This window comes from Lepidochelys kempii, chromosome 3, assembly GCF_965140285.1.
Source record: "Lepidochelys kempii isolate rLepKem1 chromosome 3, rLepKem1.hap1, whole genome shotgun sequence".
NCBI classification, from domain to species: Eukaryota; Metazoa; Chordata; order Testudines; family Cheloniidae; genus Lepidochelys; species Lepidochelys kempii.
In genome coordinates this window covers 12,538,885-12,560,757 of record NC_136382.1, presented here as the reverse complement: position 1 = coordinate 12,560,757, position 21,873 = coordinate 12,538,885, and the positions used below count along the sequence as shown (strand labels likewise).

The 21,873-nt window shown below is 50.2% G+C and overlaps 1 protein-coding gene across 4 annotated transcripts in view; it reads right to left on the bottom strand.

The window, feature by feature from the left end:
• The window catches only part of TRAM2 (translocation associated membrane protein 2), a 48,024-nt gene extending 35,306 nt beyond the window's left edge, over nucleotides 1-12,718 (bottom strand). For 2 of the 4 annotated variants that reach the window (XM_073335693.2, XM_073335694.2), the window contains exons 1-2: nucleotides 12,500-12,584; nucleotides 9,961-10,514 (exon numbers count right to left, since the gene is read on the bottom strand). Coding sequence is in view for 1 of the 4 variants with exons in the window: in XM_073335692.2 (XP_073191793.1) it covers nucleotides 12,500-12,619 (120 nt within the window). In the remaining 3 variants the exon portion in view is untranslated. Of the gene's footprint in view, nucleotides 1-9,960; nucleotides 10,515-12,499 lie in introns of all 4 variants that reach the window. The other 2 variants (XM_073335695.2, XM_073335692.2) reach the window with 2 other exon arrangements.
• Nucleotides 12,719-21,873: the final 9,155 nt, after the last annotated feature.

Genomic DNA, 21,873 nt, shown 5'->3' with positions numbered 1-21,873 from the left:
AGCCCCACCTCCCTCACAGGCACTATGGGCGAGAACATAAACCGGTGTCTCATCTCCAAGATGCCTTTACCTTGCGCTCTCTTTGCAAAGCTGTGCAGCAACTTGGCCATGGGCCGTTTGCCAGGCTCTCCTGCTGCCTGCGTAAGTAAACACGCTGGCACCAGCTGGAGTTTGGAATCCATCGAGTGCAATGCCAGCTGGTGACGTGGAGAACAGTCAGATTAGGGGAATGAGTAATGAGCAAGCGGGTGGGAGAGGAGCTACTGTTTGCACAGAACTGTTTGCAAGGGTCAGGGACGGCATTAGCCAAAACTAAGCTTCCCGAATGCTGTGCAAATTACAGCCCTCTGCCCTACTCCAGCTACCAGCCAGATGGGTTTTAATCTCCCCATCACTCAGAAGGGAATCTGCTCCACTGAATACGATACTGACACCTGATCCAATAACAGCCTAAACTGGTGACATTAAAACCCCAATCCTGGCACTAGGCTGACATCCAACAGCCACTCAGTATGTCTACACTGCAAAAAAGGCCTGCAGCAGTAAGCCTCAGAACCTAGGTCTACACACTCAGACTCATGGGGCTTGTGCTACGGGGCTAAAAATAGCAGTATAATGTTCCCGCTCAGACTGGAGCTGAGGCATGGAAACCTAGCGAGTGGGTGGATCTAAGAGCCTGAGCGGGAACGTCTACACTGCTACTTTTAGCCCTGTAGCATGACATTGGGAGCCACTCAGCTTGCCACAGGAAAGTGAATGGGATAGCGGGGACCAAAAATCAAAGGAACACAACTCAATTATTATGAGAAGTATTTGAAGACGCATAATCACACTCCACAGCCCACCTATTTACTTATAACTGGAGAGTGAATGAAGTCAAAATAATTCTTAGTGTGGGAGCTGCTTATCCCATATAAATGCTGGGGTGCCCTTTCCCCCCTTTAGAAGAGAACCTAGAGCACATGCATCACCATGTACCAATAATTCATGGCCCCGTTACTGATGTACCTTGGATTATTAAAGCTGGAATTTTAAAATGTCAAGATTTTTAGACAGGTTTCAGAGTAACAGCCGTGTTAGTCTGTATTCGCAAAAAGAAGAGGAGTACTTGTGGCACCTTAGAGACTAACCAATTTATTTGAGCATGAGCTTTCGTGAGCTACAGCTCACTTCATCAGATGCATGCCGTGGAAACTGCAGCAGACTTTATTTATACACAGAGAATATGAAAAAATACCTCCTCCCACCCCACTGTCCTGCTGGTAATAGCTTATCTAAAGTGATCATCAGGTGGGCCATTTCCAGCACAAATCCAGGTTTTCTCACCCTCCACCCCCCCACACAAATTCACTCTCCTGCTGGTGATAGCATCCCAAACAGACCTATTAAAGGGCATCCCCTCCCCCTCAGAAAACCAGGTCCCTCTAATAGGTCTTAAATGGACATCTTAACATCCTGACCCCATTTACTTCATTGTTCAAGCTGTTGGCATTTTGCAGGTCATGCAGCAAAATCAAAAGTGAAACTGACAAACGTTTCTAGTCAAATCCTGGTTAGTTTCACTTTCAGGTGTGCCCAGGGCTTGTCCGCAGCTACAAGGAGGCTATTGGGTTTGGTTTACAGCACCTTTAAATGCATAAACCTGGCCCCGCCCTGCCCGGGAAGTGTCATTAGAAATAAATCATTGAAATGTAAGACTGTAAGGGAACCTTCAGATGTCATCTAGTCCAGTCCCCTGCACTGAAACAGGACTAAGTATTGTCTAGACCAGTGGTCTCCAAAGTTTTTGGATCGCGAACCTGCACGGTGCCGCAGAAGAAAGAAGACGGGAAGACCTGCCACAGGCATGCCGAGCTGCCGCCGAATAAAAAAAAACCGGCGGAGTGCTCCTCCTGCAGGGCACCCCCTGGGATCCTCTGGCGCACCCCCTGCAGTGCGTGCACCCCACTTTGGAGACCACTGGTCTAGACCGTCTGTGACCGGTGTTTGTCTAACCCATTCTTAAACACCTCCAATGACAGAGATTCCACAGCCTCCTTAAAATATTTCTGTTCATATTACAGGTTTGTCAAACAATTAAAAAAATATACGTTGCTTCCTACTGTTGTGCTCTGAGGGCTCGAGTGCCCATTGAAACACAAATAAAAACCTGTTAATCCAAAGTACATTCCAGATGCATCAGAATAGGACCTGCACGTAAATTGGACTCCCAAATTTGACTCTGAGGCTCAAGGATAAAAAGGAGGGGTTTTTTTTAGCATCTGATTCACAACACACTGTCCAAATATACCTGTCTATTTTAACATACAACAGTTCGTCTACCATGCATTTCCCTTTTATTTATTCCCACCGCACTAGGAGATCTAGGTTCTAATCCCAGCTCCGCCACAAACTCTGCAATCTTGGCCAGGTCACTTCACCTCTGGGTTCTCCGGTTTCCCTGTCCATCAGACACAGATGACATTACCCTACCACAAAGGGCTATTGTGAGGCTTCGTTCGTTACTGCTCGTACTGTGTTTTAAGAGCTTTTCGTGAAGGGTGCTATAATAGGACAGAGTATATTTAGTATTAGTCTGGAAACAGGAGCTCATTTGTGAGCCTCCTCCCTTTGGCAGGGTCATATTTGGAAGACCATGATTCAGGACTATGATGGCAGTGAATGTTCCCATCCTTGTTTGGAACAAGAATACAGGAGAAAGCATCACAACTTGAGCTTCATTGGCTCCAGCTAAAATAGATTAATTTTTCCTCCCACCAAGCTGTGTGGTGACTCTAGAATCCAGATGTGCTTTTGGTTTTGACTAACTAAAACCACCTACTTTCAAGGCACGGGGAGGGGGGGAAGTTTCCAAGTTTAGTGAGTTCACGTTATACAAAGGAGCATTGCTGCATGTCACAAGTGTGCTTTAGCAACAAGCTTATCTGAACTGTTTGAGACAAATAGGAATTTAACACGAGTCAGCAAGATTTTATTACCATAAATGTCTACAGCTCTGCAAGCCAGAAGAGAGGGCCCTGGACTGGGACTTGGGAGATTGGGGTTTGATTCCCAGCTCTGCCACTGGCCTGCTGGGTGACCTTGGGCAAGTCACATCATCTCCGGTGCCTCAGTTTCCCCTTCTGTAAAATGTGGATAATGATACTGACCTCCTTAGTAAAGTGCTTTGTTGATTGAGGGATGAAAAACACTGCGTAAGCATTTTGTATTAAGGTTAACCTAGTCAAAGCTTGACCAGCTAGGTAAGGGCAACTGGTGGTGCCATCATCCATGTCATAGCGCTGGCATTACAAATCCTTTTCAAGTTTCATTTGTTGCTAGAACATGGTTTAAAATATGCCAGTGAAGTAAAAGCAATTTGGGGCTTGGGTGAAAAGAACTTATTTTAATTTAAATATGGGGTAATTTTAATCAGTAAAATAGTGGAAGTGATTCTTTGCCATCACTTAGATTTACTTTTAGAATGAGCAAGCATGTCTTTTCAAAGCGTGGTCCATCCTGTAGCTTCCTGCACTGACCCTGGACAGGTCAGGAGTAGAAACTTATTTAGACTGCTTGCCAAAGAGGCCAGGAGCTGTAGAAAATCCAGCACTGCTTTCTCACTCTCACACCAACTACACCTTTCACACAATCGATCTGGAGAGGAACCAGATCCAACTTGAATTAAGAGGGGACTGAAACTGGGTTCAATCCAAAAAAAATATTTTCATCACATCAGCCTTCATCCTAGAAGCTACAGATGGAGAAGCCTATAGTAGATCACACGCGCCATCTCACTGCCAACACAAGACTGTTCCCTATAGTTAGGGTCCTACTGAATTCACAGCCATGAAAAACATGACACAGACCATGAAACTGGTCTCTCCCACGTAATACGGATTTTGGGAGGGGGGGCAGGCAACCCATACTTCTGCGCCGCCCATATGGCAACTCATACTTGCCAACCCATACTTCTGCGCCGCCTTCACAACTGGGCGGCCAGAAAGTGGCAGCTGCTAGCCAGGCGCCCCCCTCAGAAGGCCACATCGCTGCAGGCTACAGCGCAGAAGTAAGGGTGGCAATACCACACCATGGCATTCTTACTTCTATACCACCGCTGGGTCAGCTCTGCCTTCCGAGCTGGGCACCCGGCCAGCAGCCGCCACTCTCTGCCCGCCCAGCTCGGAAGGTACCGCAGAAGTAAAGGTGGCCATACCGCAGCCCTGCCACAATGGCCTCGGAGCCCCCTTTTGGGTCGGGACCCCCAGTTTTAGAAATGCTGACTTAAGGGCTTGACGCGGTTATATTTTTAAATACATATTCATGCTTTGTGACAACACTGAAATTTAAGATTTAAATATCTGAAACCATGAAATTCAAGATTTTTAAAATGCTATGACACGAAATTTACCAAAGTGGACTGCGAATTTGGGAAGGCTCTACCCACAGTACATTGTATAGCACTGTGTCCAGGCCACTTTCAAAGGCATCTACCTAGTCATGGACTTACAAGGCTCCTGTCACAGAGTGCCTCAATCTTTAATGTGTTTATCCTCACGACACCGCTTTGAGGTGGGAAAGTGCTTTGGTTCACACCTAAAATGGGGATGAGAGGCACAGAGAGGCTAAGTGAGTTACACAAACCTCGTTGACTTGAACTCAGGTCTCCCGACTCCTAGGGCTAGGGCTCTAACCGCTGCACTGTCCTTCTTCGCCATTTGGCAACTGCCCACTGCCCATGACAGGATACCAGGCTACAAAGGGCACAAGTCTGACTGGCCAAGGCAAGGCCTTGGTTACAAAGCGCTCTCTGCACAGGGATTTCCCACTGAAGTCAATAGAAGCTGTGTGTATGAAGAGGGGTTGCAGGGTCAGGCCCTAAGAAGTTGATACTCACAGTACTTTGGGTGTGAAATGCTGTACAGCTGTTCAGACTTGTACTAGCCACCATGTTCACAGAATCATAGTAGTGTAGGACTGGAAGGCGAGACTAGAGGCCATCTAGTCCAGTCCCCTGCACTCAAGGCAGGACGACGTTTTAACTCGGCCATTCCTGACAGATGTTTGTCTAACCCAGTGGTTCTCAACCTGAGGCGTGGGCCGCTTGTGGCCCAATCAGTACGCAGCAGTGGCCCATGTGATATCCTCAGGGCCACACAGGTAGTATATATATATATATATATATATATATATATTGTGTGGATGTGGCCCACGTAACACAGAGAGCTGCATATGCGGCCCACAATGGTAAATGGGTTGAGAACCACTGGTCTAACCTGCTCTTAAAAACTGCCAATGATGGAGATTCCACAACCTCCGTTGGCAATTTGTTCCAGTGCTTAGTCACCCGGACGGTTAGGCAGTTTTTCCCTAATGTCCAACCTAAACCTCCCTTGCTTCAAGTCCTATTCTCAGAGGTTAAGGAGAACAATTTTTCTCCCTCCTCCTTGTAACCACATTTTACATACTTGAAACCTGTTATGTAACCCCCCCCCCAGTCTTCTCTTCTCCATGCTAAACATACTAAATGTTTTCAATCTTCCATCATAGGTCATAGTTTCTAGACCTTTAATAATTTTTGCTGCTGTTCTCTGGCATTTCTTCAATTTGTCCACATCTTTCCTGGAATGTGGTGCCCACGACTGGACACAATACTCCAGCTAAGGCCTAAGCAGCACAGAGCTACACAGCAAGCTTTAGGGCAGCAAGGACTGTGGCTGGATAGTAGCTCACCACCTGTGAGCAGACAACGCCACAGGCCCTCGCAAACACACGATGGCGACTGTCTAGGTCAGAAGTGTGCCAGCTGCAGATTTGGAAGGAAATGGTTAAGTCACAGTCACACATTCACAGCCTGCGGGAGAGTGCCTGTGAGCCCAGAGAAATCCTTCCCTACAGGAAATGGTCTATTGTGAGACAGGTTCTGCCATTTCCTTCAGTCTCTCCACGTCTGTATGGCCAGTCAGCGGGAGTGCCAAACCTTTCACCAGCTGAGGGCAGCGTCTCGCGTCTATCCACGTTAGGAGGGAGCTGCAGCCTAGGAGAGAGCTTGAGACTCTCCGCTTTGATCTGAGCTCTGGCCACTACACTCTAGAAGGGCTCTGCAGATGATGCTCTCTGATCTCCACCACAGGCCACACCAGCCTGAGGAAGGCCTAACGGGCTGCTCAAAGCCCCTGTGGACTGCATTCACCCATCCCTGGTGAAGATTCACCCACCATGCAAAGTCTCCAACTCTAGCAGACGCAGGGCGGATCTTAGAAGTGTCGTGGAACAGCAAGTGGCAGGACATGGAAACAGCATGCCTGCGCGGGGTGAGGAAGGAAACAAGGAGTAAAAGGGGATACCTGGGATGTGGGTCCAAGCAATGATGATCAAGACTAGGGGGAGGAGAGGAGGGATAAAGAACGTTTTGGAAAGAGATCAGCAGCTCAGCTTTAGCCACGCTAAGTGCACAGTGATGGTAAAACATGCTGGAATTGTCAGAGATAGGCAGAGACACAGGGCAGGAGTGAGGGAGGCAGGGCAGGAGTGGAGAGAGAGGTCATTCCAGCAAAGATCATGGATCAGATCTCACAAGGAGAGGCTGTAAAGTGAGCGGGAGGCCAGGGCAGAGCCCTGAGGCATCTCACCAGAGTGGAAAGGGGGGAGAAGCACCCAGCGGTCGGAGGAGAACCAAGAGAGGACAGAGCCACAACAAAAGCCAAGGGAGGAAAAGACATCAAGAGGGGGGAGTATGACTGACGCAGCCAAAAGCAGCAGTTTAGGAGGATGGACCAAGTCTGAGGACCCCCTGGCCAGGAAGAGGCCGTTAGAAACCTCTGTGACAGCAGCTGCAGGGGGACATGGCGAGCCAGGGGATCCAGAATGAAAGACAGGAACTCGAGGTGCTGCCCGTACATGGCGCACTCAGTGGGTTCAGGCGCAAAGGCTACAAAGGTGAGGACGTGAGAGTAAGAGGCCGCTGGGGCCAAGAAATGACTTTCTAAAAGTACGTCTACACTTCCGGGGGCATGTGGAGTACAGATGCTGCACCCCCAGCTAGAAGGGCTATAAATAGCAGCGTAGCGGGCGAGACACGGCTTAGGCAAGCAGCATGCCCTATACGTTTGAACTTCCAGCGTATCTACCTACACGCCCAAGCAGTGCCTCCCATGTCTACACGGCTACTTTTCAGGATCGTGCCCCACTGCCAGAGCCTTTTCCCGCTGTGGGAAAAGGCCCCAGCAGCTCCCTGTTGCTGGAGCCTTTCATTGCGACACGTAGATACACAAGTAGTGCCTGTATACTACACGCATAGACATAGCCCAAGGGCGTGGGGACCACCGTATATTTGTACTATGAAAGGCAGCAGTAAGAGGGGAGAAGCTGAAGAGAAGAAGTGAAAGGAGATCAGGAGGGTGTGAGGCCGCTGGGACAGGCGAAGGTGGAGAGTAGGCGCGTCGTGACCCTCTCTTCCCTTCCCACTTAAGCAGGTTTCATTTGCACGGTATGGCACATGTCCTAATCTTACGAGTTTGCCAGACATCCACAGAGCCTTCTAGGGGATGGGGGAGAAAGCAGGGGACACAAGACCAGCATTTCCAGCACAAACCACACTTCAAATTCTCTCTGTACATCAAAAAGAAAAAAAAAAATAAAGCAAAACACATTTTTGTCCCTTCGCAGGGACAGTATTTAGGCTAATACTGACTCTGCCTTGGCTGTCCCTACACTAACATTCTCCTCCGTTGAAGTTCCACCGAAGAGAGGACACGGGTGTTTTTATTACTGTGTTGTCTCAGTGCAGGTCCAGATGAGGGAGTAAAATTACAAAAGGCACCTACGTTGAATGAATTCACACAGGAAAACGAGAAAAGACAAACACGCCAGCAGCTGTGGTGAATACTTTTCACAGCGCGATCACGCTACAGCTGCCCTATCAGGCCGCATCCTTGAACAAAACCTGCACAACACTTTCCAAAGACAAGCCTGGGAGCTTAAATTCATAACGCTGCTAGCCACTGAAAATCATGGATCTGACAGAGACACTGGATTTAGGGCTTATTATAACACTCTGTAGCCCACTAGCCCCGCTTTTTGTCCTATGACTGAAGATGTATTAATGGGCTACTTCACCTACAGTGATTCCTCAGAACGTGCACTAACCACTGATGCTAAACAATCTGCTCCGTCTTGTATTTAGCTGCGATGCTCAGAGGGCCTTTCCCAGACCTGGAGAAGAGCTGTGTGTAGTGCAAAAGCTTGTCTCTCTCACCAACAGAAGTTGGTCCAACGACCGATATTACCTCATCCCCCTTCTCTCTCAAAAGCATCATTTAGGTTCTTCTAACAATTTTCCTCTGAAGTCTGGATGGTAACAATGCCCTGTTTACACCAGGATTCTGACTAGTGCAGCTGCAACGGTGGGAGATTAATGAAAATACCAATGCAGACAAGTCCTGTCTCCAGGACTGTCAAGCCGACATCTTCCAACTGTGCAAAAACACAATCAGCTTTTTCTAAAGAGAGCCCAGACGAGCTTATTCCGCACGCAGCCCTGAGGCTAAGGCCACGTCTACACTAGACAGCTTACAGCGACACAGATGTACCGATGCAGCTGTAAGATCTCCTGTGTAGCCTCTCTATGCTGACGGGGGAGAGTTCTCCTGTGGACATAATTAAACCACCCCCAACGAGCAGCAGTAGCCATGTCGTCAGGAGACGGTCTCCCGCAGACATAGCACTGTCCACACTGGCAAAGTTATACGGACAAAAGTGCCAGCGTAGACACAGCCTTAGAGAAGGAAAGTTTGGTAAAGTGACCACCAGCAACAACCAAGGGGAAACCCTCGGCCTGCTGAGTTAGTGGGAGACAAAACCCCCTCCAGCTCAAAGTCGCTGCTTGTTTTGTTTTGTTTTCAAAGTACAACTATGAAACTTGCAGCCGGTGTGTCCAACTCTGTGGCATTTGCATGCGGTTTGGGAATTTATACCCCAGCCAGCTGGCCTTTCTGGCTCTAATTTAGATGTTTCCTTTAAAGACATTAAGATTTCTAGGTACTGAAAACTACTTGTTCATTCAGTGCATTGCAATGAAAGGGAGGGAAAAACTGTCTTTTTTTTTTGTTTTGTTTTTTTAATTAAGGAAATGGGTTTCCCCCTTCTCTGATGCGTTCTCCCCCACCCCTCTTCCATCTCGTCTCCCTTTGCCCTGAAACGTGGCACTCGGCTGGGGGGCTGGGAGAGACACGGTCCTAGCAGACATACATGGTTCAGATGCTGACCGCAGAAGCACGCACGCCCCTGAGGTGCCAGGCTGGCCAGACTCCGCGTATGGAGCAAGCCTGAAGGGCTGAGTTGTTCAGCAGGAATCCTCAGCCCCCTCCCTATCCTGTCTCCTCCCCTGAAAGAGGAGAGGAAAGAGAGGAGAAAGCTGGGAAGGGGCGGGGTGGTGGTGGGGGGGAAAGCTCCACATTCCTGACATTTCTGTGCAAAGCACTGGGGCTGAAAGGAGCCTGCTCTCCTGGCTATGGACTGACAGGGAGGAAGAGCCCTGATGCCAGGCTTGGGAGAGGCCAAGGGTCTGCTCCTCTCCCCCTACCAGGGGCTCCATTTCTATCAAATGTACTGGGGAGGGGCAGATAAATAACTCCCCCTCCCACAGGGGGAAAGGTTTCATTGGGTTCTCTCTGGTGGGGGCTGGCTGAAGGGAGGCAGGAGAGCACCTCTGGCTTGTGGGATGTCTCTGGAAAGAGGGAGAACAAGGCTCCTGGCGAGCTCAGGGGTTGGTGGAGGGGAAGATGCCCCAAGCATGGGGAAAGGGGCACTGGGGACAGTGTGGCCTGGGAGGGGGCACTGCACTCCTCCAGAAGGACATTTCTCTAAGGTCAGGATCACGACTCCCTCCAGGGAAGGGGCAATGCTGGGGAAGGCGGGAACAAAAGGAAGTGGTGGAAAATGGTAGGCCAGTTGCCCCCACCGACACCTAACCCCCAGTACCTCAATAGTAGGGTTGCCACCTGGCCAGATTCTCCCAGGATTGTCCCTGTTTGAGATCGCTGTCCTGGGCGTCGGTCAGTGTGCTCCAAAAACTGGCCAGCTGGTCGTGTGCAACGCGCTCAGGATCATCCCGAATGTCCCAGTTTTTTGTAGCTCAGAGATGGCAACCCTAGCTTATGGGCAAAGGAAAGGGGCAGCTGCTCCCGGGGAAAGGGAAGGGGCAGACGTCCTCCACCAACACTGCCTCTCCCCCTCCGCAGGTAAAGCTATTTTTCTTCTTTAAATGAACCCTATTTACTGAAATGTTTCCATTTCTTTAAAAAAAAATCTTCCGTTTGATCTGGGTTTGCATATTCCCCTGCAGAGTTTGCACCCCAACCATTGCAACCAGGTGCTGGCACATAAGAATCCAGCGCGAAAAAGGGGTTATAAACAAACACAGAAGTAACGACAGCTGCGGGAAACTCAGAGCAAGCTACACAAATGGTGAAAAGTGGGCTGGATTTTTAAAGTTCTTTTGATTTTGGTAATCAAAGGTATCAGTGGTAAGTAACCTAGACAAGGGATTAAAAAAAAAAAAGATTTAAAATCTGATAGCGCCCCTTTGACAAAGCCCAACAATCCAAACCCACGGCCACAGTGCACCTGAAAGATGGGGCTATCCAGCAGCACAGGGGCATTGCATCAGGCTGAGCATTAGCCTTCCACTGAATTGCCATCCCCACTCCCAGCAGCACCTCCGGGCTGCTCAGAGGTCTCCCAGCCAAGGAATGACCTCACCTAGCCTGCCCTGCTTAGCGAGAGAGCTGTCAGGATGGCAGCATCTGGTGGCCCGGCTGTGGGCCCTGCCACCTCTCCTGCTAACCACAGCATGACAGCACACTGCAGGGGTTCCCGCCAAACCTCAAAAGGTTGTGACCTCATCACAACACATCCCCTGCCTTAAAGCTGCTCCACTTCAACTCAGGCCACACCCAACTTCCCCTCACTCATCAACTCCCCCAACTTCTGGGGCATAGACCAACGCCATCTGGCAGCTCATCCCCAAACCCTGGGGAAAGCACCGGCCAGAGCCAGCTGTCCCCCATCCCCGGAGCTCTAGCACAGGGAGAGCCTCACCCCAAAAGCCTTTTCCTCCACCCCACAATGTTGGGGCCCAAGACGGTCAACACGCCGCCTGCACCATGCCCAAACACAGAGACTGAAGGATGCTACCCGGCCTATCTCATGGACCCCATGGACAGGGGTCACACAAGCATGGCCATCCCTGGCAGTAGCTAGTCAGTGTCCCCAGTACCCCCACCTACACTCAACCAGACTCAAGGAGGGCAGCAGCTAGAGGCCAGGGGGAAATCTTGTTCCTGGTGGGCACTGGTCCAGGCCTAAGAGGGGCTGGGGGGGGGGGGAAGGGGAGACTGCAAACTGGAGCAGGAGAAGGAGGCACTGGGGAGGGGGAAGGATGTACTGGGGGGACTGGAAGCTGGGGAGGTCGAAGTTGTGGGTGTGGACAGAGTGGAGAAGCAGCTGGGGGTATGGAAGAGGAGAAATGAAGTTATCCGGGGGTGGATGGTGGCGTATGGGGATGGGAAAGGACAGGAAGAGTGGGAAGGATCCCTGGCGAACGAAAGGGGGAAGGAAGTGCAGTGTAGGGGAGGGAAACTAACCCACAAAGGGGCTGGGAAAAGGAGGTTAGTGGGACTGGGGGGCTTAGTGCATTGCGCTCCTCCTGATGGGCGCAATGTGGGTAGTGCCGAAAGGCAGATTCACTGGGGCTCCCTCCCCAGGCAGGGTGCAGGGGGGTCATCTTCTCCCCCACACGTCAAAGGGGTGCATTGCAAAGGTGCACTCTCCAGGGGTGCACCGTGGGAGGTTGGAATTTGCTTCTACTGACAAGGAGAGGATCTGCTGGAGTAGGATCCCCTGGGAAGGAGTTACATTCGGATCCACCCCCAGGGTGTGCAGTGCATTGGGGTCCCAAGGAAGGATGCCCTGGGTGGAGGGACTGCATCAGGGTCCCTTGGAGAGGCACAGAGAATACCCCCAGGAAGGGCCACAGTGTCCCATGGTAGGGGGCTGCAGAGGGGTCCCCCAAGAAAGGAGTGCAGTAGGGTTCCTTGGGGGTGCAGCAGGCAGTATCCTGAGAGGGCAAGGGGCAGATCTGCAGGGAGGGGCACAGCAGGGTCCCAGAGTGGAGTGGGCAGCACCCCCAGGGTGCACAGGGCAAAGTCCTGGGGAAGGGTCACAAGGAGTCTCTCAAGGTGGGTGCGGGGGGGGTCCCCAGGGTCAGTGGAGAGGGGTGCGGGGGGGCACGGGCGAGGCGCAGGGGAGTGCTCGGGGTCAGTGGTGCAGGAGGGTCCCCCAGGAGAGGTGCAGGGGGCCCCCGGGGTCAGCAATCAGGGGGGCAGGGGGGGCCCCCGGGGTCAGTGGGCAGGGGGTCCCGTGGGGGAGGTGCAGGGGGGTCCCCAGGGTCAGCAATCAGGGGGGCCCCCGGGGGGTGCAGGGGGGTCCCCGGGGGTGCAGGGGGGCCCCCCGCTCTCACCTCGAACATGAGCGCGATGAGCACGCAGAGCACCAGGCAGAAGCCGATGTCCGCGTGGTTGTGGATCAGGAACTCCTGGCTGAAGAGCGGGTAGCTCTTGGCCCGCCGGCGGAAGGCCATGGCCGGAGCGGAGCGGAGCAGCCCGGCCGCCCGCCGCTGCCTCCGCCCAGCGCCGCAAACTTCGCCCGGCCCGGAGCCCGGACAACTTCGGCAGCGCCGGGCCCGCGCCTGCGCCGACCGCCCCCGCCCGCTTAACCCGTCCCTGCCCGCGGGGCTGGCTCTCGGCCGGCCGGGCTCGGCTCCTCACCGCCCCTCAGCTCCGCCCCCGGCTCCCTGCCCTCCGGCATTCAACCCACCCCTTCCTCCACCCTGCCCAACCCCCCACCCTTCACTGACCTAGTAGGTCAGTGTCACGATTGTCAGAGGGGGAAACTGAGGCACGGAGCGGGACGGTGACTTCCCCAGGCTCGCCCCAGCAGGCCAGGGGTAGCGCTGGGAACAGACGCAAGGTCGCCAGAGTTGCCGCTCAGCGCGCTAGCCCCTAGGCGATGCTGCCTCCTAAACCCACTTTATTCGGACTCCAGAAGTCTTAGAAACATACAGCCTTTACCCGCTGAGCATTATTCATGGGAGCAGCCTGCCTAAAGCCTCTGAGTAAGGACTGGGCCCCTCTGACTTTATTTTCAGAGGCATTAAACCCACACAGGTGCCTCGGACTTCCTGTTCACATCCCGATCATCTGATCCCAGGCTTCTCCCCTTTTAATATCCACAGGGACACCTATTGAATAATAATGCAGCACATTTTGAACACCTTTCAGACTCCAGGATTCAAGGTGCTTCACAAGTTACACACACAGAGCAGCACTGGAATGCAGCTGCTTCTGGGGTAGAGAGCAGCAGCCAGGCGGGAAGAGGATAATCTGGAGGACAAGAAGAAGTTGGCCAAGGTCTCCAGAGCAGAACACTTTGCAGAGTATCCTGGACTCATTAATATCCATTCTTATTTATTGATGGCTGCACCCCAAAGTCCAAGGCACTTTCCAAACACTGGAGTAGGGGTGGGCTCTGTCTAAAGGGCTGACAGCCTAAGGACAGACTGACAAGCAAAGGTAAGGGGAGAGGGATCAACAATAGACAATTTACATACAAGTCAACTCAGTTCACTATAGCCTGGCAAGGCAAAAGTGGATCGTTAAGAGGGACTGAAGTGTGGACCAGGTAGGGTTTTGCAGATGAGCTGGGGGTCATGCCATGCATGGGAGAGGGCCACAGAAGACAGAGGTGACGGCAAGTAGCTTAGAAAAACTGGAAACAGACACTTTGTTTTTAAGATGTCATCTCAAAGACCTACACAGTAAACACGCTGGGTCAGCTCCTCAGCTGGTGTAAGCCAGCATAGCTCCCTTGGCTTCAGTGGAACAATGCTGATTGACACCAGCTAAGGATCTGGCCCATTCTGTCCTGGGAGAGTTAGAAGAAGCATGAAGGACTGACTGCTCCAGCTGGTTTGAAGGGGCTGCGCTGTTTCAAACTGGACACTTAGAGCACCGAGTGTCCCCTCCAGCCAAATACAGCATAGGGAATAGATTCCTGGCCTTACATGCTCTATGGAAGCAGAGATCCCTATTAGATAGGTCCTGATTAACTGGTGCAAATGCCTGTGCTTTTCTCTCCATAAAACCCACACAATGTTGTTTAGAATAAGCAACTGAGAAACTCAAGGCTTCTTTCACTAAGGCCGGTTCTACACCTAAAATTTAGGTCAATGTAGCTACACTGCTCAGTGTAAATTTCACGTCCTACACAACATTGTTAGGTCGACCTAGCCCCTAGTGTAGACTCAGCTAGGTCGACGGAAGAATTCTTCTGTCAGCCTAGCTACTGTCTCTCGAGAGGGTGGATTGTGATGAAAAAACCCCTTCTGTCACTGTGCATGTCTACATCACAGCAGTATAGCTAAAACAATGCTCAGAGCCTGATCCTAAGAGTCGGATCCAAAGCCCACTGAAGTCAATGGATCAAGGGCTAACCCCTGATATATAACTTAGTAACAAAGGACTGAGCTCCGGGAACACTGGTCAGACAGGAGAAAAAAGGGTGATAAGCCTTGACTCAGTGGGAAGGAGAAACTAGGGAAGCACAGATGTTGAGGGAGACCAAACAAAGGGAGATTGTGAGGAGGTGTGGTCCTGGGAACTAGCCTAGGATTTGGGTGATCTGTATTCAAGTCTCTTCTCTGCCACAGACTTCCTGTGTGATCCTGGGCAAGTCACTTAGTCTCCGTGAGCCTCAGTTCCACATCTGTTAAATGGGGAAAATAGCAGTTCCCTATTTCTCAGAGGTGTTCTACATTAGAGACTGTGAGGTGCTCAGATACTATTGTAGTGAGGCCCACATAGGTACCGTAGTTGAATAGCAGTGAACTAGATGTGCCATACAGTAAAAGATCCCTGGATTTGCAGTTATGCGCTGGCAAGCATCACATCCTGGAGCAGGCAGACGATGGTCCCTCCCTGATCAGCTCTGACATGGCCACACCTGAGCCCCTGTTTTATTCCATGTCACTATGGATTGCCTGTGCTGTGTTAGTGCCCAGGAGCCCTACTCAGGATTGCAGTCCCCACTGTGTTAGGTGCTGTCCAAACACCTAAGGAGATGCAGTTCCTTTGCCAAAGATACTGAGAAATTGGACATTGCTTGGAAAAGAGCGAGAAAAATGAGCACAGGGCTGGAGGGACCAATGTAGGAGGAAAGATTAAAAGATAAAATAGCTTGTCTAAGTGACTGCTAAAGGAAGGGCTTGAGAACAGTCTAATTTGAAGGGTGCCACCACCAAGGGTGGGGAGGAACTGCTGGGTCAATACCTAGGGATTGTAATGGGGGTGAAACTAACAAAGTGGGGTGTTTAGACTGAGTATCAGGAAAACCTGTACAAAACCTGGAGCTGGGGAAACAAGAGGGAATACTTTTTCACGCAACACACAATTAACCTGTGGAACTCATAGCCATGGGATGTTGTGCTAGCCAAAAGTATAAATGGGTTCAAAGAAGAACTAGATAAGTTCATGGAAGACAGGTCCATCAATGGCTATGAGCCAAGATAATCAGGGATGTAACCCCATGCTTGGGCTGAACCTCAACCTCTGACTACCAGAAGATAGGAGGGGAAGACGAGGTGGATCTTTCCAATATTGCTCTGTTTGGTACAGATAGACCTGGGCTAGATAGACCATTAGTCTGACCCAATAATGCAGCTCTTATGTTCTTCTCTTGTCCATCTGAGAACAGCCAGTCAGACCCACCAGATCACCTAATCGTTAGGTGGAAGAGGATCCACAGGGAAGCCAGAGGCACCTAGATGGAGGAACTGATTTTCTAATCACTGACACCAGTTCAGATTGACTCCATCTAAATCCATGAATAAGGGAGAGAAAGATCAACACCCAGGGTCATGATCCTTACTGGAGCGGAGATGCCTCCACTTGGGCTTGTTTCACAGAATCAGGTCTATATTCAGGGGCTGTGGCTGGGGGTGTTTTGCTTTCAGTCTCCAGCTGGGAACTGGAGTGGGCGGAAAGAGCTCACAGGGGAGTCAGCTGGCGAATCAGCTGCACTGTGTTCGAGTCAGCATTCCTGGGCTATGGCGTGTCAGCCAGACCCTATATGGAACTGGGCAGAGTTTGCTTTTTAAAAGAAAAGCCGTTCCAATTGGTTTTCTTTCCAACGGCCAAAAACGTTAGGCATTTTTAAAAAAAAAGTGGAATGAAACTGCCGCCGATAGACCAGGGGGCTCAGTTATGCTCTCTGTTACAGAGCCAGGGAAGGGATAGCAGGGGGCAAATGAGCATGAATCATAGACTCAGAGATATTCAGAAATGCAAGACAATCCAGGCCTGTCCTTTGGACACGTAACCTCCTGGAGGTGGAGTGGAAGCTGCTTAGAGCGAACTCGGACATGGGGACACTCCGTTCTAACTAGAGGTGGGCCCAGGTCAAAACCCCAGCTCTGAACTTGCCCAGACTTTGGGAGCATTCAGAAAACCAGGAACGACAGAGCTAGCTGAAAAACACCAATTATTTTTTCCTGGGAAATACTGAAAAAAATTGCAGCTTTTTTGTTTTCACATTGAACATTTTTTGGTTGATAAAAGTCAAACCTGTAAAACATGCTGATTTTTGAAACCTGCTTTTCAAAACCTGTAAAAGCATTCACTGGCAAACTGAAAAAATTCTGTGAAAAAATTCATTTTTCATCAAAGCTACATGGCTACAGAAAAACATCAACTAGTTCCTCACTCCCACCCCTTCCTTTTTGGGGTGAGGGGCCCCATCAACCCCTGCTTTACTGGTTAGACTGGTGTAGAATGAAAGTGCTGCATTGTTTAACTGAACTGGAATGCAAATCCTGTTTCTAGGAATCCGCTACTTATAGCGAAGTTGTTTTTTTAAAAAACGACAGGCCAGCTGGGGTTATGCTGATTGGCACCAGCTGAGGATTTGTCATTTATATAGCACTGTTTGCCAGTGTGTAAGTTTTGGGTCTGTATTGTCTCCTTGTTGGAAGCCCCAGCAGAGCGCTCAATGATTGGATAAGTCTAAACAGATGCGCATCAACGGCGAAATCCCTAGGCAAGAGTCTAGTACTTGGATTTACGAACAGTAGGAGCACCAGGATTTTTAAAATGGCAAAAAATCCATAATAAACGGCAGTAAGATGGGAGACATCCACTTCCTTAAGGGCACCTGGGGACACTCACACGTGGAGGAGTTGGATCCTAGCACTAGAATCCAATTCGTACATAGAACTTCATCACAACCATGACACCAGTGCTGGGTTCCAAAGGTGAAGTTACAACACACAAAAAGAAAAGGAGGACTTGTGGCACCTTAGAGACTAACCAATTTATTAGAGCATAAGCTTTCATGAGCTACAGCTCACTTCATTGGATGCATACTGTGGAAACTGCAGAAGACACTATATACACAGAGACCAGGAAACACTACCTCCTCCCACCCCACTCTCCTGCTGGTAATAGCTTATCTAAAGTGATCACTCTCCTTACAATGTGTATGATAGTCAAGTTGGGCCATTTCCAGCATAAATCCAGGTTTTCTCACCCCCGCCAGCTCCCCACACAAACTCACTCTCCTGCTGGTAATAGCCCATCCAAAGTGACCACTCTCTTTACAGGAAAAGGAGGACTTGTGGCACCCTAGAGACCAACCAATCCACCCGAGCACAAGCCCTCGTGAGCCACTGCTCACCTCATCGGATGAAGTGAGCTGCAGCTCACGAAAGCCCATGCCCAAACAAATTGGCCAGTCTCTAAGGTGCCACAAGTCCTCCTTTTCTTTTTGCGAATACAGACTAACACGGCTGTTACTCTGAAACCTCTCTTTACAATGTGTATGATAATCAAGGTGGGCCATTTCCAGCACAAATCCAGGTTCTCTCTCCCCCCCCCCCCCAAACATACACACACAAACTCACTCTCCTGCTGGTAATAGCTTATCCAAAGTGACCATTCTCCCTACAATGTGCAACATACACTGGCTGCAGGTGTTAGGTAGGCATATCATCCTGCATACAAGTTACGTGTTGGCTACCGCCTGTCTTCCTCAGCTCCCATCTGTTCACAGGAGTGGGGTGGTATCAATACCCGTGCAAGCAATGTTGCGAGCTCTCGTCCTCCTGCATCCCAAGCTATTCTCTAGAGAGCTGCGTTTGTAACAGATCTGCTTTGTGACTTTGAATGGCAGCGCCCTCTCATGGCCAAAGAGAAATCAATCACCTCTCAGTGGCGCAAGTGTTTTTGTGTGGATCAGCACCAGGGTAAGAGCTATAGGCCTTGGCTATGAACTCCCGGCCCTTCCCTTACAGAAGTGATTGGATGCAAAGGTGGCAGGTGCCATTATTATGAATAATAAAAGTCAGTAGCAGCAATCACAAAAAAGGAATTTAGGAGAATATCTAACTCTGTTTCAGAAGTGATGAGCACCTCCAAGCTCCACTAAAGTTGGGTAGGGCCAACCTATGAAAATCAGACCCATGATTTGTAGTGTGACAATGTCCCTTTATGACAGGTTTCAGAGTAACAGCCGTGTTAGTCTGTATTCACAAAAAGGAAAGGAGGACTTGTGGCACCTTAGAGACTAACCAATTTATTTGAGCATGAGCTTTCGTGAGCTACAGCTCACTTCATCGGATGCATACCGTGGAAACTGTCAGAGTGGCTGGCCTGGTGATTTTGGGATCCAATGTACCTTTTGTTAGGCTGGAAGGCACGCTGCATTTAGATTTTCAGTGGGAGAAAATCAATGCTGAGACAAAATAGGAAGATGATCAGCAGGGAGCTTATTTATTTGTCCAGTTTATAACATGTGCCCATTGCGATCTCTAGCTGCATGTACCAAAGATATAACCCCCTCTAGATTAATAGGTTTCAACTGACAACAATTAATGCCAGGAACAGACAAAACATTTTGTGCACAACCCGTAATTCCAACCCCCTCTCCTCCAAGTTTGTTACATGCAGCTGGGAAATCTTCCAGCCAAAACTAGGCATTTAGAATGAACTAAATATACATCAGCTCAAGATATACGGCCTGTCTTTTTTGCTTTGTGTTGGTACAACACCTAGCACAATGGGGTCCTGCTGCACGACAGGGGCTCTTAGGTGCTACAATACATATAATCCAGATCGCTCTAAATTCAAATGGGGGAGTTTGGTTCCAAGAGCTTGACCCAGAGCCAGCTGTGCATAGGGTATGTCTACATTACAATCACTCCATGCGACTGCAGTTTGAGTGGTCACACCCAAGCTAGCTTTATTCGAGCTGTGGCAGGCAGCAGAGCAGCCAAGCTGTGGCAGGCAGCATGTGCTTCAGCACAGGCTAGCCCTGCAAGTAATTAGCCAGGATTCCTGGCAGGCTTGTACAGCTCACGTTGCCGCGGCTTCACTACTCCCATAGTCTAGCGACATGTCTATTCCAGCTGCTCTCTCACCCTGCGATTGCAGGGTAGAATGCAGTCGCTACCCCCACCTTGGCTGTAGCATCACCGCAATGTCATCCTTTAATGAAGCTGCATAATGGGACGGGGCCGAAAAGGCTGGCAGTGCCCTTTCAGATATGCTGTCCCCTAGGTGCATGTGACTACTCAGCTGAAGCATGACGAGATCCTTCTTCGGGTGTGTCATAAATATAAAGGGAAGGGTAAACCCCTTTGAAATCCCTCCTGGCCAGGGGAAAGCTCCTCTCACCTGTAAAGGGTTAAGAAGCTAAAGGTAACCTCGCTGGCACCTGACCAAAATGACCAATGAGGAGACAAGATACTTTCAAAAGCTGGGAGGAGGGAGAGAAACAAAGGGTCTGTGTCTGTCTGTAGTCGTCTTGGCCAGGGACAGAACAGGAATAGAGTCTTAGAACTTTTAGTAAGTAATCTAGCTAGGTATGTGTTAGATTATGATTTCTTTAAATGGCTGAGAAAAGAATTGTGCTGAATAAAATAACTATTTCTGTCTGTGTATCTTCTTTGTAACTTAAGGTTTTGCCTAGAGGGGTTCTCTATGTTTTTGAATCTAATTACCCTGTAAGATATCTACCATCCTGATTTTACGGGGGGATTTCTTTATTTCTATTTACTTCTATTTTTTATTAAAAGTCTTCTTGTAAAACACTGAATGCTTTTTCATTGTTCTCAGATCCAAGGGTTTGGGTCTGTGGTCACCTATGCAAATTGGTGAGGCTTTTTATCCAACATTTCCCAGGAAAAGGGGGGGGGGTGCAAGTGTTGGGAGGATTGTTCATTGTTCTTAAGATCCAAGGGTCTGGGTCTGTAGTCACCTCGGCAAATTGGTGAGGCTTTTTACCAAACCTTGTCCAGGAAGTGGGGTGCAAGGTTTTGGGAAGTATTTTGGGGGGAAGGACGCATCCAAACAGCTCTTCCCCAGTAACCAGTATTAGTTTGGTGGTGGTAGCGGCCAGTCCAAGGATAACGGGTGTAATATTTTGTACCTTGGGGAAGTTTTGACCTAAGCTGGTAAAGATAAGCTTAGGAGGTTTTTCATACAGGTCCCCACATCTGTACCCTAGAGTTCAGAGTGGGGGAGGAACCTTGACAGGGTGTAATTGTGCAAACCCACCCTGGCTGAATTCTGCTGGCTCTAGGCAGAGTATGGCACTACTCACCATGAGCAGAGGGGGCAGAATCAGCCCTTAGTGCAGGGATCGGCAACTTCTGGCCCGTGGCCCGCCAGGGTAAGCCCCCTGGCGGGCCGGGACGGTTTGTGTACCTGCCGCGTCTGCAGGTTCGACCGATCACGGCTCCCACTGGCTGCGGTTCGCCATGCCAGGTCAATGGGGGCTGCGGGAAGTGGCGCAGGTCGTGGGATGTGCTGGCTGCCGCTTCCCGCAGCCCCCATTGGCCTGGAACAGTGAACCGCAGCCAGTGGGAGCCGCGATCGGCCGAACCTGCAGACACGGCAGGTAAACAAACCGTCCCGGCCCGCCAGGGGGCTTACCCTGGCGGGCCGCGGGCCAAAGGTTGCCAATCCCTGCTTTAGTGTATGCTATCATGAGGATTTCCATTAATTTCCCATTAACAGGCTCAGTAATGAGTTTGCAAAACTGGCCCTGCCACAAGCCCCCATGGATGAAGCCGCCCTGAGACATCAGCAAATCCCTCAGTCTGGCAACCCAGAAAGCGAGTGTCCAAAAACCAAACTCCTCAGTAAAATGGCTTTGCTCAGGCTCTGGAGCGCCAAGTGTTTACACTTCCTTTGATATACAGTAACCAAGCAGAAAGAAAGAAAAGCCCTGGTGTTGCAGCCTGGATTTCAACGAGACGCCAAAGCCAGCTGGAGCAAGGTCAGAAAACATTTCCACTGAGAAGAAATGAAATCCCACAGAAAGCTCTCCCAGCGATGCAGCCAGGCTCCCAGCAGACACTAAGCCATAGGAGATCACTTGTCCCCACTCACGCATGCGGGAGAGTTCCTTGTGCATCTGGGAAGACAAGCCAGGTCCTGGACCAGTTGTTTTCCCAGCTCACTATCCGTATTTCTCATTCAATTTAAGGGTGATGTCTACCCTGGGATGAGAGATTCAGGCAAGATCCTCACAAGCCATTTACCTCCCAACTTTGGCCTCCACCAGGAAGGAGGCAGTGGATGGGGCATTTGGACAGGTGATCTCTTTTCGAGTGGGCTCCATGTCAGCCCTGGTGGGATACAGGGGAACAGCTTTTTGTTTAGCATCACCACCACCACCCAGTCCCTGCCCCAAGGTACTCACGCTATAATATTCAGTGGATCCGGCAGCCCCACAGCTCCCACGCTAGTGGGACAGAGGCTGCGTTCACAGATCAAACCT